General features: G+C 46.6%; 1 protein-coding gene across 3 annotated transcripts in view; it reads left to right on the forward strand.

The window, feature by feature from the left end:
* Positions 1–27519, forward strand: part of CASZ1 (castor zinc finger 1) — an 88473-nt gene extending 60954 nt beyond the window's left edge. For 2 of the 3 annotated variants that reach the window (XM_054175726.1, XM_054175727.1), the window contains exons 7-19: positions 2453–2625; positions 3403–4262; positions 6064–6205; positions 7390–7453; positions 9931–10091; positions 13437–13559; positions 14869–15204; positions 15920–16118; positions 16612–16783; positions 19117–19265; positions 20725–20959; positions 22271–22558; positions 25847–27519. In XM_054175726.1, the coding sequence (XP_054031701.1) occupies positions 2453–2625; positions 3403–4262; positions 6064–6205; positions 7390–7453; positions 9931–10091; positions 13437–13559; positions 14869–15204; positions 15920–16118; positions 16612–16783; positions 19117–19265; positions 20725–20959; positions 22271–22558; positions 25847–27096 (4152 nt within the window). In that variant the 3' untranslated portion in view covers positions 27097–27519. The remainder of the gene's footprint in view (positions 1–2452; positions 2626–3402; positions 4263–6063; positions 6206–7389; positions 7454–9930; positions 10092–13436; positions 13560–14868; positions 15205–15919; positions 16119–16611; positions 16784–19116; positions 19266–20724; positions 20960–22270; positions 22559–25846) is intronic. The other variant, XM_054175728.1, reaches the window with a different exon arrangement.
* The last annotated feature ends 478 nt before the right edge of the window (positions 27520–27997 follow it).

The following is a 27997-nucleotide window of genomic DNA, read 5'->3' on the forward strand; positions in this document are numbered from 1 at the left end:
TTTTGGCCTGGACCAAAGGGATTCTTGAGTGCAGGCATGCCAGCACTCCCTGTTAGAGGGGGGCTGTCCTGAGGCAGGGGGCTGACATTCATGGCCTCTTCTGCTCACTTCTGATTCAGGCACCTCTTTGAAGAGGCTGTGCTCTGTCCTCACAGGGCAAAGGGAAGAACCATTCTCTGTTTTTAGAAGCCTTGTGCATGCAGTCAGGCAAAGCAGGTGTCAGTTTTGTCCAGTCTTGGGCTCATTTGTTCAAACAAGTCCTGTTCTCTTGAGTTTCTGGGACCCTTCTTGCAGGGCCACTGTGCTGCCTCTACTCAAATCTGATCTGTCACTCCCTTGAAAGCAGACTTTTCTGTGACACATCTGCCCTTTAACACTGCATTGGTTTCCTCCATTATCAATTTCTTAAGTAATTAAACTTTAATGTCACATACTGAAACTTCACACCCCTGGTTCTCCATCTTCTCCACCAGTGCTGGTCTGTGGTGTGGGGTGAAAGCTTTGTTTCGAGAGACAGCCAGGCTTCAACAGCAGCATAACCAGAGCTGAAGCTGCTGCATTGATGTAACTGTGACACCTTTTCTGGGTTTAGGCTTGGACACACCAGAATGTTTGGGTCTTACTCTGATAATTCTTCAGATGAGAGGGTTTGATACGTTCTCGTTTCGTTAGAGCGGTGGCCACGAGAACGTGCTGCAGTTACGCACTGAAAAATCAGGCAAAGCTTGGTGAACACTTTGCAAACTGGCTTCTCCGCTCCCTGCCTCATCCCAACAGTTTAAGACCCCAGTTAAAGTCACAAGGCCTTAATCACATGCTTAAATGCTTTGCTGGGATAGACTGCAGCATATGTTTAGCTTGAAATCAGGTAAGCTTTCTGAAGTCGGTGAGGCTGAAGCACACACTTAAACGTTAGGTATGCACTCAAGTACTGTCCTGAATAGGGGCTGGTTTAAGCCTGTGCTTACAGCCTGTGATAAATGGGGAACTTCATGTGACTCTCTCTTGAGGACATTTTCTGTTAGGTTTCCGTAATATTGAGAGTTTAGTTTCTTTAATTGACCAGGATGGGATTTGTTTAATTAATTTTTGCAGAGTATGAAGGGGTGTTTCACAGCTTTAAGTCACTGGACTTTGGGCAGAGACCCTCCTTTACACAGCTATATATGGCTAATTCCATCCTGTGCCCACTGCCTTCCAGTAAAACAATGCCCATGTAAGCAGTGTCTTACAGAAAAGGTGCCTGACTATAAACTCCCAATTAAAGAAAATACTGCTTAAATGGCACAATTTGTGCCATCCATCTCAGGGCTTTTTTTTTTTCCCCCCCCTTTATGTCCATAATTGGTGTGGATAAAATTCAGTTAGCTGTTTATATAAACTGACATTTTTTTAGGCTTTAGCACCAAGAGCCACATTGCAAATTATTCCTAAGGAGGTTTTTGTTTAATTCTTTTTTTTAATGCCATGCAGGGTCTGTCTTTTTTCAAGGTGTCAGTGCAGAGGGAGAGAGGCTCTTTTATATTGGAAATAGCTGCAGATCCTTTTTATTTTTTTTCCTGGGTATTTGTCATGGGTTTTGTTATTGCCTGTTTGAATCAACCTGGGCCGAAACTAAGAGGTGCTGTTTTTGTTCTCTTCACTTCTGAGATGGTGCAGGCATTGGCACACACTGTGCTAGAGGAGAAAATGGAAAAAAAAAATCCTCCCTCGGCAGGGCTGAGGACGTTTTCAGATTCCAGTGTTTTTTTACTCAATATGGCAAAGTTGCCCGCTTTACCCAGAGGTTTTCAGCATTCCCTCCTCCTCACACCGTTCCCATTTGCTGCAGGAGTTTAAAACTATTGCAGTGGTCATCCTGAACACTGACAGGATAAAAAAGCCACCAGTTTGCTAAGATCAGCTGAACACAGGGTTTATGCTTTGCTAGAAAGAAACCTGTATATTACGAGCTCAAAAGATTTGCTTCATGTTGCACCACCCTGCCTTACCTCCTAGAAGGACTAGACAGGTAAATAACTGATTCCTACTCAGTTTTGTGTCCCTAGACAGATGAAAGTTCTGCTTCATTCTGTATTCCTCCAAAATGACAGAAAACAATGGCATCTGTCAATGGCCTTTTCTTCTCAAGAGCAGGAACCCTGCTTGCTGCCTCCCTGAGCAGACATGATTATCTGTATCTGGTCTTTTAGTCTTTGCATCCTCCCTTTCTTCCCCTTCTTTTGTTACTGTTTTGTGCCCAGAGAGTTTTAATTCTTACTACTTTTTTTTTTTTCACCACTGCTCTATCAGTTTTGGGATTGGGAATTGAAGTGATGACTTAATACTTCTAGGAGAAGTGCACAAATGGAACTATTAAGTGTATGTGAGCTGCTCACATTTATTATTGCTGGTAGTAATGGTAGGCTGTTAAATTGCCATGCTGATGACTCCCTGTTTTGGCCTGGGCTAGGTGGGTTGTAACAAGGTCTACACAAGCACCTCTGATGTGATGACCCATGAGAACTTTCACAAGAAGAACACACAGCTCATCAACGACGGGTTTCAGCGGTTCCGTGCCACAGAGGACTGTGGCACTGTGGAATGTCAGTTCTACGGGCAGAAAACCACTCACTTTCACTGCAGGTGAGACAGCAGGGGAGGGGAGGAATCCTGCCTCAGAGCTGTGTGGTCTGTTGGCCTCCTTCTACCAAACCATGAATTCTGGAGTATACACAGGGACTTGTTTTCCCTTGTTGTGACCTTCAGAGTGCTGCTCTTGAGGGAGCTTGTGCTCCAGGGCAGATGTGATTTCCAGGATCTTGCCGCAGCCCGCTCTGAAGGCAGGACTGTACTCTGTGGTGGTCTGAGGAAAGGGTACCCACTAGAAAATACATCCTAGAGTCATTTGGGAAAGGGTTCACAGTGCTGCTCCTCAGACTTACTTCACCTGAAGTAGGCCACTAATACTGTAATGGTGCTTCCATGCTAGAGTTCTCTCCAGACCAGCACTCAGCCAGCTCATCCGTTTTGGACCAGACTCTGCCTTCTGTACCCAGATGCTCTTCTAGTGATTTCTCAAGTTCTCAGTAAGAGCAGGGAAGCACAGCTTGTACTTTAGGCCCCTTCAGAGGCTGTTGTGGTGTTGTGGTTGGAACTTCCAGTGGTGGGTGCCTGCATCCCTGTGTTATTGTGGGTGTACCTCAGAGTGGAGTGAGCTTCCCAGTTGTCTTCCATGGCAGCAGTTCTGCTTGCCTTGGTGTCACAGGTTAACCTGCACAAAGCTCCTCAACCCTTTTGCAGACAGAGCCACTGTCTCATATTGGTCCCAGTCCTTATCCCAGAGAGAAGCAGGTGACAGCAGTTGGGTTGTGCTCCTAGCCCACACAGCCAACAACCCTCTCCTCCTCGATGCCCTTGCAGGCGACCTGGGTGTGCATTCACCTTCAAGAACAAGTGTGACATTGAGAAGCACAAGAGCTACCACATCAAAGATGATGCCTATGCCAAGGATGGCTTCAAGAAATTCTACAAGTATGAGGAATGCAAATATGAGGGCTGTGTCTACAGCAAGGCCACCAACCACTTCCACTGCATAAGGGCAGGCTGTGGCTTCACCTTCACCTCCACCAGCCAGATGACCTCCCATAAACGCAAGCATGAGCGCCGGCACATCCGGAGCTCAGCAGTGCTGGGCCTGCCTGCCTCTCTTCTCGGGTCCAAGGATAATGAGCAAGAGGAGTCCAGCAACGATGACCTCATTGACTTCTCTGCTATGAGCTCGAAAAACTCCAGCCTGAGTGCCTCCCCCACCAGTCAGCAGTCTTCCGTTTCTCTCATAGTCCCAGCAGCACCCTCCTCTGCTGCTGAGCTTGCTTCCTCACAGGCCAGCAAGTCTGCCAACAGCATGACACCAGCCACCAAGATCTCTGGCCTGCTCTCCCAGGCTCTTCCCAGCAATATTCCCTTGGCCCTGGCACTCTCCAACTCAACACTTCCAGGAACAGCTGGATCCTTCTTCCCCATCATCCCTGGTAGGGTCTCTACACCACTTCCTGCCAGCTCAGCTAATCTGATGACTGCTGGTTCCAATCCAACATCATCTGCTCCTACGGATTCCACGTCCCAGGCCATTTCAGGATCTGGTGAGCCAGCAGCTACTTCTTCTCCAGCTCCAGCAGCATCTATCATGGAAAGGATCTCTGCTAGCAAGGGATTAATCTCTCCTATGATGGCCAGGCTGGCAGCAGCTGCCCTCAAGCCCTCTGTGGCACTTGAAGCAGGTGAGTTACCCTCCTCAGTTGCGCTGGTATTGGGAGGAAGAGCAGTGCCCGATGACTCGGAGAGGAGTGAATGAGAAGCCACCCAGTTGTCCACTGGGAGTGGGGAGGAGGTAGTAAAGGAACGTAAATGGCGGAATAGATTTGGTTGTGTTCAGTTAACCCTTGAAGAGGGCAGTCCTGGCACAGTTCCTGTGCAGCCTGGCTATAGCCACATGGCCAGAAGAGAGGCAGGAGATGTAGCTTCGCCCGTATGTGGAGCAGGCTCTTACAGATCTGAAGGAAGAGGGTTGCCATGTGTACTGCCCAGTGTGCTGTTGGCTGAAGAGAGAGAGACACTGCATTAAAAATGGAAATGAAGCCAAAGCCTGGCCAGCACTTGCAGGCCACAGAGCAGCCCTCTCCTGCAGACTGTATCGAGTTCTAGCTGGGCCTAGTGGTGTCGATCCTGTACCTCGCTGGCAGCTATGAGAGGAGTAAAAGATGAGAATGAGAAATCTCCTGGGGCAGCCTGGAGCTCTTCCTGCTGCCACCTAGACCTGGAGCAGGTCATTGCCTGTCCCTAGCCCAGCTGGCAGGGATGCGGAGGTCCTTTAAGAGCACAGGGCACCTCCACAATCTCTTGAACATGATCACCTCATGGTGGGCAGTGTGGGGATGCAGAGGGGGAAGGCTCTGCCTGGCAGCACCCTACGGTTTTTGGCTGCCCCACAGCCTCCCTCCCTCAGGGCGTGGAGGGACCAGAGCAGGACACTGCTCCCTTCTGCCCAAGAGCAACCAAGGGAGTAGGACGAAGTGATCTGATTAAAGAGGGAGGGGAACTTTCCCATACTTCAAAAATCATCATTTGAAGAATTGTTTCCTAAAGCAGAGAAAGGTCATTGAGGGAACTATTTTCCTTTATTTTTTAATAAAATGCCACTTGCTGCCTGAGCAGCAGCTCGCCGTCAGCTGTACTGCCGGAGGGCAAATTAATATTTTACTCACTTGGGGATTGTGGAAAAAAGCTCTGCAGACATGTTCCTGTCAGCAACTTTTTTTCCCTTCCCTTTTTCTTTGCTCTTCCTCCTGGTTTTTTTCCTCTTTAATTTCTTCTCCTCTTTCCCCCCTTCTTCCTTTGGTTTGGTTTGGTTTTTGTTGTTCTTTTCCATTAATTTCAATTTTTCTTTTGTGGGCTCAGCACTAAACCTCCTCCCCCAAAACCAGAAGAATTCCCCCTTTCTGCGGGGACAAGGTGATGGCAAGAGGTCACAGTTTGAACTGATCCCATTGGCTGTCACCTTCGATAGCCCCAGCAGGGCAGATGCTCCTGCTGGGCAGGCGCAGTGCCGGGGCCGTGGCTGTCGCTACGGCAACGCTGGGATGGGGGACGAGCAAGGGGGCTTGACTAGCAGTCGAAAGCTGCCACATTGCTTCAGCATTAACAGAGTCTTTAATAAACGCTTAAGAGGCAGCCCCACAAATTAGTTATGACAGTTTGTGCGGAGAATCAGGTCTCCCCCACGCTCCTTCCGCCCTTCTCCTTTAAAGGGCCCACAGCCTGGACAACTTTGACATAATTTTGCAATAATTATCACTTGAAGAATTTCCACGCTGGAGTGGACGTCAGAACCCATCATGTCAGCTTGGCAATAAACGCTGACCAGCAATCCCAGCACTGCCCTCCCCCACGCTGCTTCTTTGCGTTTTCCATTTCTGCCCTGCTACTGGTGATTTCCTTTAGCTACTTGCCATTGGAAGCTTGGTTAAGACCTCCGTTTTTCATTGCATTTTTGCATTTAATTTTGGTGTCTTTCTCACGCAGGGAATGGACAACCAGCAGCTCCTGGACGGTTCAATCCAGTTCAGGTGAAGCAGGAGCCTGTGGAAGCCATAGGAACATCATCTACTACCAGTCAGGACTCCTTGCAGGAGCACAGCTTGGACCTGAGTGTCAAGGATCATGGGTGAGAGAAGTGCACAGGCAGACACACTTAGCTCTTTCCAGCATCAGGCTCTGAGAAGTTTCTGTTCCTGTAGTATCAGAGGACACAGAATGTTGATGAAAGGCAGTTTGGTAGAGGCTGAGTTGGATGCCCCCAAACTGCAGGCAGGGAGGCTCTTTCTACTCCCCCTCAAGTGTGTGTTCCCCAGATACTTTTTGGGCTCACAAGCACCTACTGACTCCTTGGCAAAAGCCTCATCTCTTCTGCTCCCCTGCTGAAAAACAAGCCACTGGCAAAGCTTGTTCTTTCACTTAACTCTGCTCTTGGCATCAAGAGCTGATTGAAGGCTGCTCCAGTGCCACACTTGAGACACTTAGTGCAGGAGCATTTGCACTGATGTCAAAGAATCATGTCTAAGACAGGCACCTTCCAGAGGTAATGGACACACAAAAGAACTGAATGTCAGGCTCACTCTGGTCTGTGTGTGGCATGTTCCCGTCTACAGTTATGGTGATGAATCTTTGCACCTACCTCAAAGCATGTCCCACCTCTCCCGTATCTCTGCTGAGATCAGGAGTGCTTGGGGATTGTCCTGTGTGGAAAAACTGCAGAGGAATTGATACTGGGGATAAGTGAGTCTGCTCCACTTTGACCTTTGTATGCATTCCTTTCCATACTTTATTCAAACAAGCCTCAGTTTGGGACCCCAGCTCTTGTAGTCAGCTACAGCTGTTAATGATGCATGTGAAATGCAAAGGTTCCTTTCACCAGGCGTAGCTGTGGCCAAGAGGATTGCTGCCTTGTATTCTTTTGCCCAGGTGGCCTCTGCCTCTGGCAGGGAGTCTTCTGTCAGCATCCCCTGGGCTCACGGCTTCTGAAAGTTCTAAGGGGATGAAGGAGCAGAGCATGGGGTGGGTTGTGAGTCAGCTAATAAAAAAAGTGTGGTCGTGTGGGCACTGGAGGAAGAGGTCAGAGCCGTTCAATAGCTGAGAGAACTAAACCCTGCAGACTTGGGCTCCTCTTTCTCTCCATCTCGGCTATCACAAGTAAATGAGTTTGGCCTGCCCAGGGGAGGGTGGGCATCATTCTCCTCCTCCGGATACAGCAGGTGAGGAGTGAGGCAGCTTGAAGGGAGAAGGATTAATCTCGGTGCTCACAGTCCCTGTGCACATCTTAACTAAACCCTGTTGGTTTGTGTGTTCCAGTAATGAATCAAATGGCCACACAGTCTCAGCAAATTCATCTCTTTTATCCTCGCTTATGAATAAGGTAAGAGCCATCCATCAAACGCCTTTCATTCCCCCCACCAAGAGAAATTAAAGCTGCGCTGGCGGGGGGGGCAGAGATGCGTTTGTTTTTTAATGTTTTGCCTCTAATAAGATGAGTTTGTACCATTTAAATTTTGAGACCATTTTTCATCGGGTATAATTTCAGAGCCACTGCTTACGAATTAATTTAATGAACTGGCTGAAGAAATATATTGCAGCCTCTGACACCTTTTTTTTTCCCCCCATCCTTTCTAGACAGAGGACTCCAAAAGATTTTATTTTTTTTTAATGTTTTTTTTTTTTTCTCCTTCCATTTTTATTTCCAGATCCTGGCAACTTCTCTCTTGCTCTCTTTTTATAGTTACTCATTTTGTTTATTTACTTAACATTTTCTTTTGTTTGAAGACGGGAGGGAGAATAATTTGTTTTTATGAAAGAGAAGAAAAAACCCAGAAGTTTTGAGGCAAAATCATCAATTTCTGCCTCTCTGGTGTGAGTAATGGTGTCCACCAGAGCCTCCTTTTCCATGTTCCAGAATATTTATTTCAGAGAATGCAGAGTTTCTTTTTTCTTTCTTTTTTCCTTAAATTATACATCGTCTCAAATATCTATTTCCCTTTCACATGATAAATTTTACTGTACCAAGATTAATTTTGCTGTTATGTACAGCTGCAGTAGAGATCAGGGGAGCCTTTGAACCATGCTTCAGTATCCTGCTGTGTGATAGGGTTTAAGGCACAACTGTTGCCACCCCCCTGGCTCTGGGCGCTACATGCACCAGCGCCATAAAACCCTCAAGAGAGGGCCAAGCAACTTTGCCTAGCAGTCTCTTACCTCCTTTCTGTCTTGTTTCATCACTCTTTTTTTCTCTGTGTTGTTTAATTTATGCATTTATCCTAATCTCACTTTTTTGATGTTTCCTTTTCAAATGCAAGAAGGAATTTCTTCCTTGTTCCTGTATATTGTCCCTTTAGTGATTCCAAATACTCAGAAATTCCATTTAGTAAGTCTGCTGTCTGGGGTCCTGAGTCATGCTGAAAGCCCCAGCTCAGCAAAATTCCATAGATACTTCTCTTGAAAATCTTCAGGAGAGATTTAACATATGCTTAGAGATAAACATTTGCTTGCATCCAGATTCCTTATGTTGTGCAAAGTAAGTGTAGCCCAGGTACAAAATAAGAGTTCCTCAGGTTTGTTCATTTCAAGAAGGAATGGGCTTAACTGATGCCATAAACCAGCAAAGGCTGCTTTGAAGGAGCCTGTTCAAGACTGAGGACTGCAGAATCAAGCTCGGCATGCTCAGGAATACATCATGCTTCCTTCTTTCTTTAGCTGCACACAATTTCTGTTCATGGAGGAACCCTTCATTCTTTGCCTAGGAAAAAGAACCCGTTAGAGAATTGGAATGCCCAGCAAACACCAGTGGAAAAAGCCCTGAATTTCTGACTCCAGCTATAAAGAGTTGCAGTCTCCACATAGCAGCAGGAGTTTTACCTTCAGGGGGCATTAAGAAAGCCCCAAATAGTCAGGGTTCCTGTAGCGTACTGCAGTTTATTTAGGGGGCTGTCAAGCTTAATTAACTGATATTTATAAAGGGCTTTGAGATCCTCAAGTGGGAGGAGTTTATAATGCAAGCATTGGGCCCAATCCTGCAGTTTATTTTTGTGGAGAAATTCGCTGTTGTTACTGGAGGTAATGGAGAGCACAACAGTGCAGGAAAGGGTCTAACTGTGCATTTGCTCTGGGAGAAAAATTTCTCTCTAAGCACTCCTGAGTAACTTCTTTTTTCTGTCCTGCACATCACACACCTGGATCTCTAAACCTCCTCTGTGTAGAATCTGTTTGAAGCTTTTCACACAATGCACTTGTGAGTGCAAGTCCAGCTTTGTGGAGGACATGGCCATTTAGCAGAAAGAGACACCATTTCTGTATGGAAGCTAGTAAGAACTTTCCAGGAACTTAAGTGGAGCCAGAATTTTCCCCCCAGTTGAATGAGATATCCCTGCTCCCACCCCCAGCATACCTGACAGTCCCTTTAAAGAAGGAGACATCTTTGTGGCCGGGATGATTCTAAATGAACTAGAGCACAACTGTGCCATCCCCAGGTGTGCAGTAAGAGACCATCATTTTCTAGGAGCTATGTAGGGCTATCAATGGGTAAGCCTGCACACCTTTTCCAACCTCAGATAGGGTCAGTCTCTCTTCATCTGTTTCCCATGGACAAAACAGACATAGTGCTTCATTACACAAGGGCTGTGAGTATGAAGTGGACACCCAAGTACTTTGTGATAGCTGGGTAGAGGATGCAGAAGAGTGAGCTGTTATTAAATTTTACTGAGGCAGTCTGTGCAGTCTTCTTGTCTTCTCTCTTAACCTTTGAAGACACAGCATTCCATGGGACAGTCCTGAGGGTATCCATCCTGGCAGTGACCACAGCTGTGTGCTGGGCTTGATGCAGTGTCTATGCTCTTGTTCCAGATGTCCAAGACCAATGCCAGCCTTGGCAACCTGCTGAACATTAAGACAGAAGGAGATGGCAGCCAAGCTGGGGCTGGAGAGCCAACACAGTACTTGGGCAAGGCAGTGAAGGCACTTGTCCAGGAGAAGCTTTCTGAGCCATGGAAGATGTACCTGCGCCGGTAAGGAGAGCGTGCAACCAGGAGCAGAGGACAGGGAAAATTGCTTCCTTTGCATCTCTGGCTCATTCACACTTACAAAGGCCTAATTCTATGACATGTTGGTCACCACCTGGAATGCATTTAGTCCTCAGTCCTGGCTAGCTACAGCAGCTGTTGATGTCCTGTAAGAAATATCTGTCCACACAAAAGCAATTTGCAAAGGGATTTTGAGAACCAACGATGAGCGCTGCTCTTCACACAGTACTGTTAGCCTAGATTTCATCTTGGGCTCCTCTTTGTTATCCCAGTCTGCAAGTCCAGAGGGGACCCCATTGCTCTTACCACTGAACTTCAGTTGGACTGTATTTAGGGGTTAATGCATGGATCACAGAAGCCTGAAGTGCTTGCTGTGGCATGTCCTCTGCTCGCAGGAGTAGGCCACTGGAACAAAATAAGGAGTATAAAGGGTATGGGAACTGGGATGGTTTCTGCTGGTTTTGTTGCAGACAAGAAGGCTCAAAAGGAAAATGGAACAGATACAAAACTCACCCACACACAGACACAGGCACACACATGCCCAGGCAGACACATGCTTTGAGCATACACAGATACACCCAGGCAGACACACAGGGGTTTATGCTCTGACACAGATGGCTGCCTACAGATGCCTGTGGACACTTTGTAAATCGCAGACTTCAATGGAGAGGACTAGAAAGTCTCTTGGTCCATCTGCCCCTGGCCAGTGTGAGATCCTGCCCATTTGCATTTTGTCCAGCCTAGCTGTAATTATGCCAAGCAGTATGGCTATTTTCTTGTCTCTGGCAGCATTTTTCTACCACCTAATACATTTCACCATCACGTTGTTGGGTTTTTTTGGTTGGTTGGTTGTTTTGTGTGGGTTTTTTTGGGTGTGCTGCCTGCATTTCTCTTTCATAATTTTGCTGCAATTCTCCTGGTTATGTCCCCTTGAACCACAGCAGATAATTCCTCTTTGCAATTGGAGTTCACCCCCTTCAGATAGTCACAGTACCATTTAACTGAGCTTATTTACTTCCTTTAATCTGACTTTGTAAATTAGTCCCTTCAGCCTGCTGATCATGTTGCTGCTGCTCTTACTGCTCCTGGGGTGGGTGCAGAATTGGGCACACCAGCAATAACAACCTTTCTGCCCTCATATATGCAGCTCACAATTGTGGTGCCTTGTTTGCATCCATACTGCACAGTTGTATGTGGATCATTGCCATCCACTGTTACAGAGGATTGTTTTTAGTGGTGCCCTGTGTAAAAAATACCCCTCCACACCCTCCCCCCCATTAGCTGTATCACTGCAAATACAACCCTCATATTCAGAATCTTCTCCTTGTCTTGCATGGCCTCTGTGTTATTTTTCTCCTCTTCCACTGGTGTTGCCAACTCCTCCCAGTTCAGTATCTTCTGTGAATTTCATTAACACGCTGTTTACTCCTTCTCCTAGATTACTAATGAAGATGTTAAATAAGCTCAGACCTAGCCAAAGTCATCCTTGCAGCACTCACAAGATACCTCCTCCCAGCTCAATGTGTTGCTGGTTATCATTAGCCTTTGTTTACAGTCCTTCAGCCAGTTTTCAGTCCATGAGGTAGCATTCACACCCAGGCCAACTGGAGTTAATTCTAAGCATATATGAGACTGTATCAAAATGCTTTACTAAAATCCAAATATATTGCATCCCTTCATCCACTAATTTTGTAATTCTATCAAAAAAGGCAATTAAATTTGTCTGGCAAGATTTATTCTTTGTAATCCTGATGCTGTTTATTGCTTGTGGTTCCTTTATCCTCTAGATGTTTAATGATTTTCTCCTCCCTCTTAATATTTGTTCCATTACTTTACTGGAAGGAGAAGTTAAGTCTGGAGGTATGATAATTGCCAAAGATCACTTCTCTTTTTTTTTTTTCCTTTTGAATCAGTACCTAGATTTTAATTTTCTTTTCCCAACACATTTCCTAGTACCTCCCTCCTCTCTGTGGCTTAAAAAATAGCAAATAGTAACACCATCAGTTGGTGAGTTAATTCCCATTGCACTTCAGGACATGCATCATCCAGACTGACTGATTTGTGCATATTTACATTTTCCAACCAGTCCCTTTATCCACTCTTCTAGAAGCAGGTCTTCATTTTGTCCCTAATTGTCTGCTTTGTCTTTAGTTCTCCTGTCCAAAGCAGATTTTATAAGGCAGACATTTTTGACTCATTGCCTACCATTTCTGTGGCACCTCTTGTACCTGATCAAACCACCCCTCTAGCTGCAGTAACTTGATTCCTTATCTCTCACCACACCTTTACTTTCCCTCATCTTCTCCCCTCAACTGACTGTATGTATTCTACAGCCATTGACCTTCCTTCTCCTGTACAAGGGTTTTCTTCTTTTTCCTTTACCCTGATTGTTATGAGGTCCCTCCTGGGACCACACAGGCTGCTGTTTGTTTCTTGCTTTCCTGCTCATCAGAGCAATTGTAGTTTGTTGTATCTTAATTATGCAAGATTCCCCTGTTCAGCTTCAGATCCTTCCTGCCAGTGTTTTTTTCACTTGATTTCTAGATTCCCTGTGATTCTGGAGTTTCCTGGAATCACATGTGTTTATGCTGCTCTAATTAAGTGCAGAGAATCTCAGCAGTGGATGAGCACTGGAACTATGTTTAGTTGGTTTTGCCCTCCTGACCATTTCCTCCAAGATGACAAGAGTCATTTCTTAAGAGGATGGCTTTTGCTCAGGGTTTTGCATTGCAGCATCATTTTTTCTGTGCTGCAGGGACCATGCTTTTCACTATTCAAGCATACCGAGCTGTGATTGCATCTGGGCAATGCTTCATCTCCCACTGATGTGATACCCTCTTGTTTCAAGACAGGGGTGGGTGAATTCTGGCTCCAGATTCCCTTGAACCTCTGGCTTTCTTCCCTTTTGCTGCTCCCAGTAAAATGAAAAGAAAAAATAGCTGCAATGTTTCGGCAGTGTCTGAATTGCCCTGGATTGCCTTTTACTGACCTTTCAGCTCTCCTCAGATGCTTGGGTTTTGTACAAGAACACTAAGGATTTTCAACTTTTGTTTCAGAGGGATTCTGAATTTTGGTCCCACTAGAAATGACTGGGAGTTTCTTCATCTCCCACAAAGCTTATCTTGGTCTCTTAATGTTGGAGAGCAATGAGGTTCTTGTTCAGCTCTATGTAACAGGCAGTAATCAAGCAACAAAGCTGTGTGCAGCAGGGACAGTGCTGTTAGAAAACAGAATGAGAGTTGGGTTGAAAACCAAAGAAAATTATGTCTGTTCAACACTGCCTCTCTTCTGGGGCTTTCTGTAAGATGCCTTCTTATCTGTTTTGGGCAGGTTTGGCACCAAGGATTTCTGTGATGCACAGTGTGACTTCCTCCACAAGGTGCATTTCCACTGTGTGGTGGAGGAATGCGGAGCCCTCTTCAGCACCCTGGATGGAGCCATCAAGCATGCCAAGTAAGTGGGAGAGCCTGAGCCTTAGGAAACCTTGAGAAACTCTACAACAGGCACACTGCAGACAGACAGAGAACTTACTGAGTAACTGTTGAAGAGCAGGAATGTGGGCAGTCCCAAGGGCAGCAGTTTGGGCATCTACATGCTTCCTGGGTAAATGTGCTCAGCTGAGTCTTCTTTAACTTTGGTTCACAAAAAATGCACTCGACTTGTGAAGAAGTGTTGGCAAGGCTGAGAGCTGGACATTTCTGGTTTTCCATAGCCTCCTTGAGAGTGTGTTCAAGGAGACCTATATTTTTCACAGCACACAAGCGCACTAGACAAAGAAATAAGAAAATATGAGAGGGTGAGGATCCTGTAAACCCAAGCACTGTCCCTGGATACAGGCTCTTTGTGGAGCAGGCAGCTCTTCATCACTGCAGTGCAGAAAGCATTTTATTGTTCTTTGTCTTGTCATGACAAATCTCTGCTAACAAGTTTTCCCTAGCCATTTGTTTATAAGGTTTTGTTTAACAGGCTCACATCACGTGAATAAGGATCTTGAAATGAAGCAAACTGTCCGGCCCAGCAGCAACCTCTTTGCCATGTTCTAATATTGTAAACCCTTTGTCATTCACATGGTTTTGGAAAGCTGCAGAAAGCCCAGGGTTTGGTGGCCAGAACTGCAGATCAAATAATCCTGCCTCTGTATGTTCAGAACTCCAGTGGACTCTTGGGCAAAGAATGAATTTAAGATACTCTCCCACTGCTTCAGTGAGGGGACTAGCAAAGGGTGGGTGGGATATTGGAAATCTTGCCTCTTGACAATTTCTACAAAGCATGATCTGCAGTTCAAACCCACACCAAGTTCCTTTTAAAGGCAACAGAAGATTTGCCCGAGGAAAGAATGAATGAGGCCTTCAGCAGCTGGCCACAACTGATTCTGAAGGGGTTTAAAGAGAAAGAGTGCAAATTTTAAGGCTCTGTTAGCAGAGTTGGTCTCTGCCACTGGATGGTTCACTACAACAAGCCAGTGTCTTCTCATGACGGCCAAGGGAAGCTGTCTTCATAAAAATATTGATCCTACTGACTGCAGCAATTTTTCCTTCTCTGGTTTCAACATGGTTTTGCACCTTTGTCTTCACTCCTTTTAATCAACTGCCTTGTCTTCACAGACAGCCTAGGAGGCCCCTAGATTTTCTACAGAGTTTGCAGAGCCCCTTTTAGGACTTATCCTCAGCTAATTTGTTTGTAAACTCCTGCCACCTTCTTGTTGCTTAATCAAGGTATGTGTGGTGGTCAAGAATTCAGGTCTGAATTACTCTTTTTTCAGTTTTCACTTCCGAACTGAGGGTGGAACTGTGAAAAGTAACTCCGAGTCTCCCTTCTCAACTGCTACTGAGAATAAGGCTTCGCTGGCCCCTTCGTCACCATCTGCTACTTCTGTCCCCATGGCAAGTGCTCCTGGCCTTGATGTGCCCACTCCAAGTCCAGCTACTGTGCCCTCTGCTCCCACACTGCTAGCTTGGAAGCAGCTGGCTTCAACTATACCCCAGATGTCTCAGATCCCAGCATCAGTGCCTAACCTGGCAACTTCACCTCTGGCAACAACTTCCTTGGAGAATGCCAAGCCTCAGGTCAAACCCGGATTTCTCCAGTTCCAGGAGAAGTAAGTTGGAGATGCTGCTTCCTTCCTTATGTCCTCTCCAGGTTAGACTTTGCAGTTTAGTTACTCAGGCTGGTGGAGTATCCATTTCAGGGTTGTATGTTGCCAGTCATTTGTCTGCTCTCAAAGACACGTATTAATTCTGCTTTACCTAAGGAGGTATCATTTGGTACAGTGCTTGGGATCCAAGAAGTCAGTGTTCAATACCTCCCATCTGACTGTACAGCCAGAAATCCATGGAATGGGTGGGGGGAGTAAGGTACCAAAACCATTTAGCTGGTTCAGTAGGGCACTGCTGATTCTGACTAAACAGGGGAAGCCCTGGCACTCTGTCATGTGCATGCCCGAGAGTTTCTGTTCAGTTACACAAAGTCGAGATGGGAGAAACTATTTGAATCCATTGAGGTAAGTACAGACAGAAAGGGAGAAACAGCACCTATCCAGACCTTGAGAGAGCTTTAAGTTGGAAGTGTGGCCCTCCAAGACTACAGACCCCACCATGCACTACTGTTTTAATACTCTGAATCAAGGAAGTGCACTAGCTTGGTGGAATTACAGCAGTGGTGCCAGCATCAACTTTACCGAAGAGGAAGATGCTATGATGCAGGCCATGTTTGGAACACAGGCTTCAGCAGGGCTCCCCTTGAATTAAATTTTGGCAAAGAAACAAATGTGTGAAATGAGTGAAGGTGATGATTGGGTTTTGGATGTATTCCAGTGATCCCTGCCTGGCAACAGACTGCAAGTACGCCAACAAATTCCACTTCCACTGTCTCTTTGGGAACTGCAAGTATGTGTGCAAAACCTCTGGCAAAGCAGAATCCCACTGCCTGGACCACATCAACCCAAACAATAACCTGGTGAATGTGCGAGACCAGTTTGCTTACTATTCACTGCAGTGTCTCTGTCCAAACCAGGTAAGGGCAAGTCAAAAGCAGTGCTCAGGCTGGAGTGTGTGGGGGAGAAGAATGAGCCAGAGCAAGCAGACTACTCAACAGGAAGTGAGCCTGAGGGTTTCATTCCTGGTCTAACTACAGAAACAGGGAAGGGTCTTAAATACCTGGTGGTCTGATGGCCATCAAATGAAAATCACAGAACTTTGATGTTTCTTTGGCTTAGGTGAAGTGGACAAGGCAACTAGAATCATCTGAGAGACAAGATGAAATAAAGTGAGAAAAACCTATGATGGCTACCTGGGAAAGCCACGGGTTAGGTTTGGGATATTTCACCACTGAACAGTGCAGTACAGAACACAGCACTACAAAATACACGACAGTTTGTGGCAGATAAAAGGGGTGAGATCTGCAGTAGCAGTTCAGGCCTCTCACTTATGTCTCAGAGGGACAGGATTAGTATCAGGCAGCTGGTTTAGATGTGCTTAAAGCACCCTGCCTGTTTGCTTCTCTCTAGCACTGTGAATTCAGGATGCGAGGCCATTACCACTGTCTTCGTCCTGGCTGCTACTTCGTGACTAACATCACCACCAAGCTACCCTGGCACGTGAAGAAGCACGAGAAGGCAGAGAGAAGGGCAGCCAATGGCTTCAAGTACTTTACCAAGAGAGAAGAGTGTGGCAGACTGGGTGAGGTTTTTTTCTCTTTCCCCCATCACCTTTCTCATGTGGCCTGTTCTGTGTCCAGGCTAAGAATGGCTGAGTTATGCTTAAGATGTATTTGGTCATTAAATCACTGAACAAGAAACAGAACAAAGCAGAAAGCACTTCCTGATCAGAGCTGTTTTCCCAAATGGACCCAAGTGAAATTAATAGAAACTGTAACATGAAGGATTGATTAGATGGATGGATGGATGGATGGATGGATAGGCAGGTAGGTAGACAGCCAGTGCAGCATAACAGGGCAAATAACCGGAGACAGAGGTAAGAAGAGCATTCAGTGAAGTGCTCCAGAGTTGTTCTGCACAGCCCCTGGTGAGTAGCAGGGACTGCAGGGCTGTGTCTTTGTGCCAGCCTCCCACCAGAGCACTCTAAGGAAGACACCTCGGAGGTGGCAGAGCCTCGGGCTGTGCCCTGCTCACTTGCCAAAGCCATTAGCAGTACTGCAGCAGTTATTAAATCTCAGTGCCTCCAGTGTAAAGCTGGTAAAATAAATGCACAACACAAAGTGCAATGCATTCCCAGGAAAGTAGCTAGAGCTGAAATCCAGGGGTCTGAACTGGGTGGAATACCTAAAGATAGCTCCAGCAGAGGTCTATCCTGAACTGCCTGGGGTTCACTTACCCCTTGTAGTCCTGTTTTGGCTTAACAGTGCCACAGACCCAGACTTCCTGTCACTCCTGGTTGGAACAAAGGCTGAAACAAACCAGGGTTCAGAATAACACTTCAGGATGCTATCCCCTCATATTGCAGGGAAACAGCCACAATAACCAGAACCAAACTTTTTTTATTTTTAGCTTTGAATACATCAAGAATTTATATCCCAGTGTAGCTTGTTTGTGGTAACCAGGGCAGTGAGTGTCAACACACCACAGCCAGTACTTACCTGGGTCTCATTTAGCCATGGCAGTAGATTCAGCAGTTGCAGTTATTTACTCAACTTTAGGTGTTTCGGGTGATAGCAAGGGCTAGACAAAAGCAGGACAATGATATATGACACCCAGCCTACACAGATGCCCTAGCAACAGGCGAGCCTTCACCTGCCCTTTGCTGATACTGTTTCAGTCCCGCCAGCACTGTTTGTTCTCCATCCCAAAGAACAGCACAACGTGATGGGGAGGGCAGATGGGGTGGGGCTGTAGGGGAGTGCAATACCTAAACAAACATAAACTTGGCAGGCACATAAAATGCTATCTGTGAGCTAAAGATGGGCTGGGTGATTCAGGAGCTCTTTGGCAGTGAGGCTGCTGCAGGCTGTGCCTGTGTCAGCAGCGTTTGAGGGAGTGCTGGAGTCTATGCATGCAGCAGGATGTACCTACGTCTATAGCATATACATGTGTGTGGCAGGTGCAGAAAGCATGGGCCTGCTTTAAGGGCTCTGAGTGCTGCTGAACACAAATCACAGGGGTTTCATCTGTCTATTTGTGTGTATAAATATAGACACACATAGAGGTAGGGAGGAGAGAGATCATAGATACATAAGTAAAGGTGGATGGGTGTAGGTAGATGAGTAAAACTGAGCCTGTTTGTAAGTCTGTGTATATAAAGTTATGGCAAAGGGATGGTGGGGAACATACAGAACCTGATTATTGATGTAGCTGAGCTGCAACTGTAAGAAGACAATTTTGGTCAGGTATAGAAGGCAGCTGCTGAGGATTGTCTGTTAATGAGGTACACAAGCTTCCAGCATGCAGGGCACTATCCATGAGGAACAAAATGTGTCAAGTGCTGTATGCCAGAACCCATATAAATTGCTGCCTGTTTAGTAGCTGCCCCTATTACACAACAACTGTGGAGTGGCACTAAACACTTCCTGGCTCATTTCTATCTGACCAGAGAGCTTATGCTGTCCAGAGTGCTTTTGAGAGCACAAAGGTAAAAAGAGAAACGAAGTTTTCATTTCTAACCTTATTATGAGCATGCAGATTGTAACTTCTGTAATACAGTTAAATGTCTTAGTTGTTTTCTCTTTGTAAAGGAAATGGTGCTAGCTAAGACTGGAGAGCATGAGGTACTACTAGATGTAATGGCAATGTTCCTTTCTTTATAACAAACCAAAGAAGGATGGGACTAGTCTGCAGCTCTAGCACGCTTCATAGCTCTATGTCACTGTCATCCTCTCTTGCACTTGCTCAGCAAGCAAAAGGGGGTTTTCATTTAGGACAGAAGAACTCTTGACAGCCTTCAATCCACCAGAAATCCATGTAACAGCAGCCTTGTTCTGTCTGCAGATCATCTTCCCTCTAGTCCCTTTCCCTCTTGATGCCTTTCATGTACTTCATGCAATGATTTTGTGTCTGTAGGTTGCAAATACAACCAGGTGAACAGCCACTTCCATTGCATTCGTGAGGGCTGCCAGTTCTCCTTCCTGCTCAAGCACCAAATGACATCCCACGCCAGAAAGCACATGAGAAGGATGCTGGGGAAGAACTTTGATCGTGTTCCTACTCAGGTGACTCACTGATTATTTCAGCTCTAGATCTGCATGTAGTGTTGGTCCCTTTGGTTGCTTGCTGCAGCAGTGCCAAGACACTTGTACCCAAACTCTTAAGGATACAGGACTGCAGCAGGGATATGAGAGTTCACTCAAGGTAGATTTACCTGGTTGGACTCCTACAATACGAGGAAAGGTTCTCAAGCACAGGTCTCAAAGCATTACTTGGCATATACAGCTTTTCTTTGGTAATTGTGGAGAAAAGAATTGAGAATGATAGCCCAAAAGTATTCATATTTACAGCCTGCAGTCCCTCCCTGCTCTCACTATACACCAATTGGCTTATTAAAATTAAAGTGCTTAGGATGTGGAAGAATTGAACGTGCTGGTTAAAGCAAACGTTTCCTGTTGCACATAAAGAATTATTTGCTGCTTTCACAGAGGAGGGGAGAAACACCAGTCTCAAAATTTCCCTTATTGATTGGGAGTTAGTCTGGGGCTCTCCTTGTCCTCTCTCAGGAAGCAGCAGAGCAATGCAGTTGCTTCTTTTCTCACACACAGCTGAGAGCAACTGGCAGATGAGGTTTGTCTCATGAGTAAATTGAAGAGTTTCAGCTGCACCACTGAGCTGCTCTCGGAATGGCAGCAGTCCTGCAACATCCTGCTGTTTCTTACTCCTTAGTTGCTTTAGCTTCCACTGACTGACCCACAGGCTAGCCTTTTTAAACAAAACAAGAGAGTCCATCTGTAGAAGCACGATGGGAATTCCCTTTCATTCTACCACATGGAAATGAGAGATCCCTGTTAGTTACCATGTACTGTCAAAAAGTTAATTTGGCTTAATGAGTTCACAGATGTCAAGGAACTTGTGCTAGTCTAACATAAAAAGCTTAGGTACAAGATGCAAACTTAGGTAAAGCCAATGAGATTGCTCCACTGCCTCCAGCTTTTCCCATGCCTTAGTGCCCAGCTGGCACTTAGTGCTGTGTTTGAGTGTAGGTTGCTTCTGGGTACCTACCACTAGCACTGTGCAGGCCAGAGCAACATCCCCTGTGTCACTGTTTCAGTTGCAGTGTCCCAGCATGCAGCCCTTAAGACAGCCATGTCAGTAGCTGTATTGCCAGCCTCTGAATGCAGGAGGACCTACACAGCAAGGTAATAATGCCAAGATTAACACCTCCTGGTTCTGAATGCATCAGAATCCACACACCAGGATACCGGTGCCAAGATTAACACTCCCAGCCTCTGAGTGCATCACAATTCACATACCAGGATACATGTGCCAAGTTTAATGCTCTCAGCTCCCAGTGCAGGAAGATGCAGGCTCCTCGCCATGGTGCCATGGGTCCCAATCACAAGCATGTTCCAGCTATCCCTCATGAACTGTGACAGAGAGACAGAAGTGTGCAGACAGATGGTTTTGGTCCTGGCATCTTGCTTTTGGTGTGAAAGTCCCCGTCCTATTTTCTTGCTGCAGGTTATTGGCCACACTCCAAGAAATGAAAACCTCCCCCAGGTTGGCAGCATGGCACCCAGCCCAGCCTCATCAGGAACCCCAGCTTCCTTTCAGGGACCCCCAAGCATGATGGACACGGAAACAGATGAGTACATGGATTACACTGGCTGTAGCCCTGGGGGTATCTCCTCGGAATCTTCCAATATGGACCGCAGCTGCTCCAGCACTCCAGTGGGCAACGAAAGTACATCAGCAGGTAAGAGAGAAGGGGTGGGCTGAAATGGCTCATCAGTTGCCTGGTCTGTTGAGAGATAAACTCATGAAGAGAGGCCAAAGGACAGCTGCACCTTAAAATACAAACTGTTACAACTTCACAGTAGTGTCTCTTACTAACCTAGCTCCCACCATTTGTAAGATCAGCAAAAAAGTGCACCTCAAGCATCCATGAACTAGCAGCATACTGTTTGCCTCCCCTGAAGAGAGGTTTTGATGCTGTGTCTTGGAGTCAGAGCTATTTCAGTAACTGATTCTTTAAAAGAAAAATGTTGTGAGCCTCTTCTGTACTTGGCATTTCCCCCAATACCTTTTGTATTTCCTTGTGCAGCAGCTGAAGTCAGGCACTCCCCAGGACGGTTGAGGCACAGGAAGGTTGCACAATACCAAATAGCTACCCAGGGTATAAATGTACCTACCACATCTTCAGAAAGCAACACAGAAAAGCAGCTCACTGAGCTCCCTTTCTCATGCAAAAACTCTTGTTCCAAAAACTCTTGTTTGTGCAGGAGACCTCCATCAGCCCCTCTTTTTGCAAGTAAGTTTCTGCCATTGTTTGCCAGGACAAGGTACAGCCATCTCCCACTGCCCTGTATGATGGGGTTATCTTTGCAGTACTCACCTATCTTGTATGAATTCTGTGGTGATCCAGGGATCTCATGGCTCTCCTTCCCAGGGCTGAGTGTTACATTCCAGGGCTGCCTTACTGAGTTGGCTTTAGATTTGTACACGTTTTCCTACTTTTCTTTCCCACACTGGTTAGATGAAGGTTATCATATAGCACATCTACCATATGTTATATGAACACTGCTGGGTCATGACAGTGGTTTCCCTGTGGCTTTAAGAGTTCTGGGGGGACAATGGTTCCTGGCACTCTCCTTTATCAGTTTGCTCTCTGCTTCAAGCCATGCTTCCTAGGATATGGCCCCCCCACTGCTGTCAGGTAGCGAGCAGTTCCATCCTCACAGCTATTAGCTGACACCATATCAATGAAGAAGACCCAAACAAGCAGGAATTCCAGTGTGAGAGCCCGTTGCTGTTCCCCCATGCCACAAAAGCCACCTTACCTTTTGCAGAGACAACCCTCCTCTTCTGGTGCTGTCAGCTCCTCACCTTCTGTTTCTTCTCTGTTACAGTTCTGTTTCATACATTTGTAAATGTATTTTCCATTTTCATCGTATTGCTTCTGCTCTTGGGGTCTCATTTCAGTTCTTTTTTGTTTTGTTTTTGATGTTTGTTTGTTTGTTTTTCTTTTTTCTTTTTTTTCTACTTTTTTTCTCTCCACATTCTCCAGGCTGCCTGGTTCCTTCTACTGCTGCTGCCGATGATGCCACCCACAATGCACCACAACCTCAACCACCATCTCTGCCTCCATCTTTCTCACAAGCCCTGCTTAGGTCTCCCCTTCCCACCCTCCCCTATCTCTTGTCTCCATCTTGTCTCTCATACTCTCTGCTCAGTGCCACTCTTGGATCCAGCAGAGGCATTGTCATGCCTGCCGCCAGCACCACTGGGTTTTCGCCCATCATTGCCACTCCAACTCCAGTAAAAAGTGACGTTCCCTTAGTTCAGGATGCAGCAGGTAACACTTCTTTGCTTTCTTTCTTAGTGTCCTGTGCCCATCCTCCTTCCCCACTCACCCTGCCCACATTTTTTTGTCTGCACCTTTGGGTCAGTAACATCACTCTGTGTCTTACTTAACTTATCCAAGAGCCTGTTCTTGCCTATTCCTTTGTCTGCTGACAGTAACCACAGCTGAGAAGGGTCACCACAACCACAGCAGATCACAGAGGCACATCTCGATACTCGAGAGCAATTGCCACCAGTTCCAAACTATCAGAAAAATCTAACAAAATCCATAATTAAAGTGCACCTTCAGCCTCTTGGTAACAGTAGGGTGGCCACAAAGCAAAAGTTTGCTCAAGTAGCGTTAATGGGAATTGGAATTCTTGTTTAGATCTTCCAGGCCTTCCAACCCAGTGCCTACTACAGTGTGCTGCACGCAGCTCAGCAGGCAGATGTCTGACAGGGTGCCCAGTTCTCCTAGCTTTATCAATCTTTGTAAGCTTCACAGCTTCCTATTCATATAAATGAAGCCATAAAACTGAGGGCTGCTTTCCCCAGCACAAGTAACAGAGTGCAGGACAGTCAGTGTCACTGTGATGACATCATCAGACAGCTCAGGCTGTTCCTCACACTCACTGTTGTTCCTATCTGCTCTTAACAGCTGCAGAGACTCCACCAAGGTTTTAAGCTGCCATGTTTCCCATGTGTGACTTAAGATCAGAGGTGTCTCAGGCTGGGGATTCTCACTCCAGCTGGGAATGTTTTTTAGGGTGTGTCTCAGTTTTGGCTTCTTTTCCCAACTCCCAGCTCTTTTCTAGTTAATTAAGGGCATATTTGCACTTAAAGCTCACACTAAAGAGGATTCTGGCAGCCTACAAATGTCCCAGTCATTCTTCCTGACAGTTTTAGTAATGCCAAGGTGATCGGGTGGGTGTACAGCTGGAGGACCAGCTCCACTTGGAAGTTCACAGGAGGTTTTTCTCACAGGACTTGGCAGAAGGATCCTTGCCCTGTCCAGAGGAGCATGTTCCAAAGAACAGAATTGACAAATAGATTATTTTTTCTTTCTTTTAACTGATTTGCATGTAACCTGAAACATCTTAACCTTATGCTGTGCTTTCCTCTAATCATGGATTTAAAATTTTCTTTTCTTTTTTACAATTGTATAGTTTGATGAATGTTGACATTAGTAGTAGCTGAAAAGACAAGGTTATGGCATGCATTTACCTCTGAGATTTGCTTGGCCTGTAAGCTCTTGATGCTTGTCATCTGCAGCTGGGTGCTTCAGTTCAGTAGACTGAACATTGTCTAGTGGGTCCAGGAGAGTGCACCAGGTTATCATCTCTCTTGGTCGTGCCCTGGCTCTGAAACTTTGCCTCTTGGAGAAAACAGAATTGGTTTAACTAAGCTTTTAACCACATAAATTTGAACTGTGGTAAAAGCTGGGCAGATACAGCGAGTTTAAAATAGATAAGGTTTTGATTCTACTTAGTTCCCACATTTCCCATCCAGAGACTTTCCCCTGGGATGGCTCATCCCATGTTCCAGTCTGAAGGCAGACAAGATGAGCATTCATGCTACTCATAAGAGACTTGCTGGTTTGGCTGTAATTTGTGTAAAAGGAGTTGTTGTGGACAGCAGTGCTCTGCCCAGGCACCGATGAACTTAGACAAATGCCTGAAAGCACAGAACTAGATTTTACCATACCAGATGTTTAGGGGGGAGCAGAGAGTTAATTGGTCACAGATTCTATAGCTAAGAGCTTGCTAATTTAGAATTTACAGAGACAGAAAGATATTCTTTCACTGGTAGCTGGTTAAATCGGCCTCAATGTGCAGTTTCTACCAGCTGTATGTCACTAAGATCTCCCCAGCTGGCCTCTGTGCTTGCAGTCTGAGCAGAAGTGCCACATAACTGGGTGTGGAAAACCTTTTGTTTGTTGCTCATCTCGCAGTCTGTGGAACCTGGACATGGGAATAATGCAGAGATTGGGTTGCTGCCATCATTTCCACTGACCTGTTCCTTTCAGTACAGTGTCAGTTGAACTTTTGGAGGCTTCCTTCAAAGATTGCCACCTTCTCTTCAAGGGTTGTCACTGGTAGGGCCAGCCGTGGCAAAAGGAGCATCCATCACCTCTGACACCTGCCTGTCAGCCAGGAAAAATACAATTCTACAAGTCAAACAGATGACTGTTTCTTCAGCCTCCTAGACAAGGATGCAAGCTGCTCTGGCTTCCCAGGCCCCAGGCACTGCATGTCACAAATCATGCTTCTTTTTCAGAGTATGGCAGTTTCAGCATGAAGCGGGGGGGGGGGGAAGAGAGTATGTTTTAGTTGCAAGCTATAATTTCCAATTACACTCACAGTTCTGCACCTGGTGATACATTCTTGCCTCCAACCTTCTCTGTGCTGCATGTTGATACTGGAGATTGTGGTTTGATCCTGGAAACAGCAAGCAGAGAAGAAAAAAAAAAGTTAATAGATATAATGAGGTCGAGTCCTTGATGTCAGCTTGATCCTAGGGGACGTGAGCACTCGCCAGTTATGCTGGCCCTGTGAATGGAAGTGGAAGATAGATGAGGGCTCTTTTATTTACTAGGGGCACCATGTGATTTTTGAGACCCAAGGGAAAGCTGCAGAACTGGTATTTTCTCTGAGAGTCCACTGGCTAGTGATGATGAGAATTAGCCCCATTGAACATCTGTCCATCTGTCTTTCTAAGTGCACTCATCGTAATATGTAGGCTCATTACAGTGAGGGATGTTGTAGTCTCCTGGCCAAAGTCCATCCTATTTCTATAAATTCCCCCCTTGCAGTTTTAATCACACATGGGATCTTCCTTCACTTCCTGCCTGGTTCTGGCAACTGTAGTGCAGTACAAGAGCCTGGGTAGGGGGAACAGCCCACACCTGCCCATTTCTCACACACTTTAACTCTTCTACCGCTTCAACCCCCAGTCAACTCCAGCAACACCATTCAGTGATTAGAGTGGAACAAACCAGCTTCTCTGAATTGAAGTAGGATTTGAAGAGAATAGGACTTGAGATTAATTTAGTTAATCAGAGAAACAAGAGTAGGCATTTGGACAGTGTCAGGTACCCCAGAGCAGTCACCTGAAAATGGGGGAAGTGATGCCCAGCAGCAGTGTGCAGCAGACATCAACCAGCCCCCGAGCCCAGAGGTCAGGCCGAGAGCTGCTGGGTGGGAACAGCTGCAGCCTCGGCAAATGCAGAGCTTGCCAGGATGGTTAGGAGGTGAGGGGAACCAGGCTGTCAGCAACACCACTCTTTGCTTTGTCTCCTCAGGGAACACCATCACTATGCCAACCGCCTCGGGAGCCAAAAAGCGTTTCTGGATCATCGAGGACATGTCCCCATTTGGTAAGCGCCGCAAGACCGCGTCCTCACGCAAGATGCTGGACGAAGGGATGATGCTGGAGGGCTTTCGGCGCTATGACCTCTACGAGGACTGCAAGGATTCCAGCTGCCAGTTCTCTCTGAAGGTCACCCACTACCACTGCACGCGGGAGAACTGCGGCTACAAGTTCTGCGGCCGTACCCACATGTACAAGCACGCCCAGCACCACGATCGCGTCGACAACCTGGTACTGGATGATTTCAAGCGCTTCAAGTCTTCGCTGAGCTGCAACTTCCCTGACTGTCAGTTCTCTGGCAACAGCACACACTTCCACTGTCTGCGCTGTGGCTTCCGCTGCACTGACAGCACCAAGGTGACAGCCCACCGCAAGCACCACGGCAAGCAGGACGTCATCAGCGCTGCAGGCTTCTGCCAGTTCAGCTCCAGCGTGGACTGCGAGGTGCCTGACTGCAAGTACAAACTCAAGTGCTCCCACTTCCACTGCACCTACCCTGGCTGCAAACACACGGTGGTGGGCATGTCACAGATGGATTCACACAAGCGCAAACACGAGAAGCAGGAGCGAGGGGAGCTTCCTGCCATTTCTCCTGGCCCTGAGGGCCTCACCCACTCCACTCTCGAGTATGACATCCAGAATTCTTCCATCAACCTGGACAGTTCCCTCAACCTCAGCACTGACAACAACAGCTCCCTCTTCTTCCTGCAGAATGCAGCTGGTGTGGGCCTCAATGATTCCCTGGACCTCAGCAAGAAGCAGTCAGAAGTCACTGAAGGTCCCTCACCGAGCAGAGCCGGGACTGCACCTCAGGAGAGGGCAGCGGTGGCATCTGGTTCTGGTGATGTGGAGGATGAGGATGACTCTTCCCAAGAAGATGAAGAGGATGATGAGGAGGAGATGAATGAAGAGGAGGAGGATGATGAAGAGGAGGATGATGATGACGACGACGAGGAAGATGATGAAGAGGAAGACTTGAACACAGATTCTGAAGAATCGCTGCCTGACCCTGAGGGCCTGGCCACTAAAGAAGATGGAGAACCAGAGGAGGCTGCTTCTTCCACAGACCATGGCGATGCTTCCGGGTCACAGAGTGAGCCAACCCTTACTCCAGCCCCAGCTCCTGCTCCAGCTCCAGCTGCTGCCCCAGCCTCTACAGTTGCTCCAGCAGCTTCTCCTTAATCATAGAGACAACAGTGGCAGTGGTTTGGTTTTACTCTTACACAGAATTTCTAAGCGGACCCCATATGAGGCAAGAACAAAGATTGGGATGGCAAGTGAAAAACAAACTCCGTGCCACACACAAGAGAGAGGAAGGAAGGAAACCCACGCTCCTCCACAGGCCCCATAAGAGACAAGCTGGCAGCAGGACTGGTGCTGCATCACTTCATTCTGCAGATCACAGAACACAGGGGCAGGATGCAGCAAAAAAAAATACCCTTTTAGATGGACATGAACCTTGAGGGTACCAGCTGCTTCTCCCTGCATGGTGCGTGGGGCCTGTGCCCATCTGGGGACCCTCTGTTATGGGTGGGGCTCTATCCCCCCCATTTTTCTTTCTGGGTTTTGTTTTTCCATGTTTTCAGTTGTACGATATTAATAATAATCTCCACTTCTTGGAGGGGGGGGGGGAGCAACAGGGAATGAGGTTTAGAAATATATATCTCTGTGTGTGTCTCTCTATATATACTGTACACACACACACAGATATAAAAGTTCAAGGAATTGGTGTCACAAAGACAACCAGCTCAGCTTTTGCCGTGGGAAGGAGGGGTGAGGGGTGTGCGCTCTCTCTCTCCACCCCTCCCCCCTTCTTTCTCCAGCATTAAATGATGGCATCAGACAGCACGGGTGGGAGCGGGTATTTATTGTCACATAAATGAGGACGCATTAATGAATGAGCAGGGGTGGGAATGGGACACTCCTCTGTTCTTCCAGATCCTTTTTACTATTGATGATAATAATTTTGAATGCTATTTATATTGTTAAACTTTCTCAGTCTACACTTCCTCTGTAGGACACCTCTCCCCATCCCTGCTCTTCTGCCTGTAGGGGTGTAGCTGCAGTACCTTGGGAAGAACGC

The sequence above is a fragment of the Dryobates pubescens genome, chromosome 33 (assembly GCF_014839835.1).
Source record: "Dryobates pubescens isolate bDryPub1 chromosome 33, bDryPub1.pri, whole genome shotgun sequence".
Taxonomy (NCBI): domain Eukaryota; kingdom Metazoa; phylum Chordata; class Aves; order Piciformes; family Picidae; genus Dryobates; species Dryobates pubescens.